The 3,370-nt window shown below is 39.9% G+C and overlaps 1 protein-coding gene across 1 annotated transcript; it reads left to right on the plus strand.

Moving 5' to 3' along the window:
• Window positions 1–254: 254 nt before the first annotated feature.
• LOC113693514 (serine/threonine-protein phosphatase 7 long form homolog) lies at window positions 255–2,379 on the plus strand. Its single transcript, XM_027212042.2, has 6 exons — window positions 255–794; window positions 889–971; window positions 1,063–1,150; window positions 1,255–1,701; window positions 1,816–1,914; window positions 2,029–2,379. Exons 1-6 carry the CDS (start codon window positions 255–257, stop codon window positions 2,377–2,379), a joined length of 1,608 nt encoding a protein of 535 aa, XP_027067843.1.
• Window positions 2,380–3,370: the final 991 nt, after the last annotated feature.

The raw sequence follows: 3,370 nt of genomic DNA on the forward strand, positions 1-3,370 counted from the left end.
AATTTTTAATTGTAACAATAGTCATATATTTTATAGGAAATCCAAAAGAAGAATTAAATTCTAATAAAACATTTTTAACAAATTTAAGATGTCCAACCTTATCAGATTTTAGATGGTATAAAGATATGTTTTTAACAAATGTATTAAGAAGACCGGATTGTAATGCTTCATTTTGGAAAGAAAGATTCATAACCGAAACTGTTCTGCATTATATTCGTTTGGCGGGTTTTGGAGGGGTATTAGAGTGTGGATATATGATGATTGATCATGCGTTGATCACTAGTTTAGTGGAGCGGTGGCGCCCCGAGACTCATACATTCCATCTCCCCGTTGGGGAGACGACGATTACCTTACAGGATATAGAGGTCCTGCGGGGCCTACCCACAGATGGACCTCCAGTTACAGGGATAGATACGTCTCATACCATTGAGGAGTGGAAAAATTTATGTGAGGAGTTGCTTGGTTTCCCTCCAATGATGTCCGATTTTGATGGACAACGGCTCAAATTGGGGTGTTTATCTAGAGTATTAGATGTAGAGCTGCCATCGGATGCCCCGGATGTCCAATGTCGACAGCGGGCCCGCATATACCTACTTCTGCTGTTAGGGGGCCATTTATTGTCCGATAAATCCGGCAATAAAGTCCCGCTATTGTATATGCCATTATTACGAGACTTGGAAACTGTTGGACAATACAGTTGGGGCAGTGCGGTTTTGGCGACTCTGTATCGTTCATTATGTGCCGCAACATCTCCCTTAAGATCTTCTATCGCCGGACCATTAGTTTTGCTACAGGTACAGTACCGTAATTGGTATCTTGGCTTTATGTACCTGTTAATTTACTCCAACATCAAAGGAAGTCGAATTCAAATCTAACTTTTTTTTCCAGCTATGGGCGTGGGAACGGATACCTACAATGCGTCCTGATCGAGTGCAACCGTTAGAGCACTATCCTGGTCCATATGGAGCTCGGTATGTATATCAGATATATATATGCACCTAAAAATGAGAAGATGCTCGAGACATTTTGGAGTTGTCAAGAGTCATGATTTATTCAATGCAGGTGGAATGTTCAATTAGATCTACACAGAGTAGCGAGACATGTTGTGTCCATATTTCGAGATCAGTTGACAGGCCTACGTGATCTTCAGGTCTTATTTTTAGATATATTATGCTCTGTATTATCCTGTATCTAATTTGGCTATATTATACCATAGTAAATAATTTGAAAGTTGGAATAATTATTGTCTTGCAGTTCATATGGCAGCCATATTCGGAGGATGTGCTTGCTTCTCTGCCTGCATATTGTACAGCTGGACGCGCTATTTGGAGATCTGTCACATATCTAATATGTTGGGGAGTTGTCGAGCCACATCTTCCGTATCGCGTCATGAGACAGTTTGGATATCATCAGTCTGTGCCTGATATGAGATTGACCAAAAATCAAGCAGCACTACATTCTTTGGATCGTCGTGGCAAGGGGAATCAGAACTGGATAACTACACATGGAGCATACATTGATGTGTGGACTGATCGCCATTCTCATGTGGAAGACGGTGTTGTAGCTGAAGATCCCAGATATCCGTCCGATGAGTATCGTCAGTGGTATCGCGAGCGGACAGTGCTGTATGTTTCAAATCCTACTAGGCAGCTCGCTTTCCCGGAGGGCTTTCAAGGTGATAGCGCCAGAGCTCAATATCTGGTAAGTTTTTCTTACAATTTATGAAATAGATTCCCAATGAGGTCGCTATAGATTTAACTATATTGATCCTTATGCATCGCTATATTTGCACATCATATGGATGCTATGACTCAGGTGTATTACATGGCAGAGACCTCTGTAATACAGAGTGACGAACAGCACGCGAATTATTTTAATGCAATGAAGGACTTTGCATCCATGACATTGGAAACTGTAGGTGAGTCTTCCCGACTTGCATTTCGCCCTCCAAGAGTGCCACAGTAAATTCCACAGCCAGTAGACCCGCGTCGCGTTGAAAGAGCTCATAGGAATGTTCACGGAGGCTAGCATGGTGGTGGACGGCGTCGTAGATTCCGATCACCAGAACCCACCGTCCAAACTGGATTTGCTACTAGCTCACAGGCTACTGAGCATCCATGCACCTCTACGGGACCTATTGCTCATTCTAGGTCCCCAGTGTCTATGGCGGAGTTCACGACCAATACAGACTTACATCACGGCAGTGGTGAACAACATGTGGGAGGTATAGATGCAGGCCAAGGTACCCAAGCACTAGATGCCAGACTTGAGTCACAAATTACTCAAGTCGATATAGTGATGCCAGCCCAGCCACGTCGAACACAAAGAGTACACAAACCTCGAGGATGTGGCACTCATGGAAAACTTGGACATCACTGATATTGAAAACTCTACTTGTGTGATTGTGTTATTCAATATTATTCTAAGTGTAGGGGAGGAATATGTGTGGTCTATGTTGTAGTAGTTTTATGATACCAATGTGGACAAGTTGTTGGAAGTATTGTTTAGATGAAATGGAGTGGTCTATTTTGGATTTGCTGGCAGGGAGCTAAGGGAAGCTTTTAAGGGGAGATTATGTCAAAAAATTTTCAAACTTAAAAGTAAATGTACATATATATGTATATTAATTATAATAAATTACAATAAGCGAAGGCAGAATTGAAAATGAATTAATACATATATACATAAAATGTATATACATATATTTATCATATAATAATTTATACATTAATATAATATTCATTTATAATTTATACAATCATTACATTTAAATAATATTTATATTATGTAGTCCAAGTCAATAGAGCATATTTTTGTATTTTTATTTAATTATATTAAATATATATTTAAAAATATTTATGATTTTTTTACAAACACATAATACTATATCAATATTTAAACAATAAAAATCCTCAATTATAAAAACTTATTAATTAGGTCAATTACAAAACTGTATTAATTAGGAGAATGCGAGATTAAGAATGCCCATGGAATGCGAGTTACTCAATCATTTATATTAAGAATATAAATAGATTCCCAGGTGTCTCAAAGTACGCAAGACACATCGAACTCCTTGAAAAGTGAATAAGGATAAGAATAAAGAGAAGAACAAATGCGACACAAACTAAAGGCAATATTTGACTTCAAACACAGCCATCCAAGGTGTGCGTGCTCAAGAGCATTATATTATAGAGTTTGATAATTTGAATGCCTTTCTTGTCCGATATATGAGGAAATCCTAGGAACCTTCGCTAGGGCTCCACTGCGGCGCTCGTCGCAGCAGCATGGCGGCCAAGGGACCGTCGGGGCAGCCTCCGCCAGGCGGAGCGCCGCGGTCCTTTGCAGTAGTGGTCTCATCAACCCCGACAGA

This window comes from Coffea arabica, chromosome 6c, assembly GCF_036785885.1.
Source record: "Coffea arabica cultivar ET-39 chromosome 6c, Coffea Arabica ET-39 HiFi, whole genome shotgun sequence".
In the NCBI taxonomy this organism is placed as follows: domain Eukaryota; kingdom Viridiplantae; phylum Streptophyta; class Magnoliopsida; order Gentianales; family Rubiaceae; genus Coffea; species Coffea arabica.

What these genes read in the sequence shown, in the direction of transcription:
- LOC113693514 (XM_027212042.2), top strand. Translation starts at nt 255, where the DNA reads ATGATGATTGATCATGCGTTGATCACTAGTTTAGTGGAGCGGTGGCGC. An exon ending in CAGGCCTACGTGATCTTCAG is followed by an intron (nt 1,151 to 1,254) that starts GTCTTATTTTTA and finishes ATTGTCTTGCAG; the next exon opens with TTCATATGGCAGCCATATTC. An exon ending in CATCCATGACATTGGAAACT is followed by an intron (nt 1,915 to 2,028) that starts GTAGGTGAGTCT and finishes CACGGAGGCTAG; the next exon opens with CATGGTGGTGGACGGCGTCG.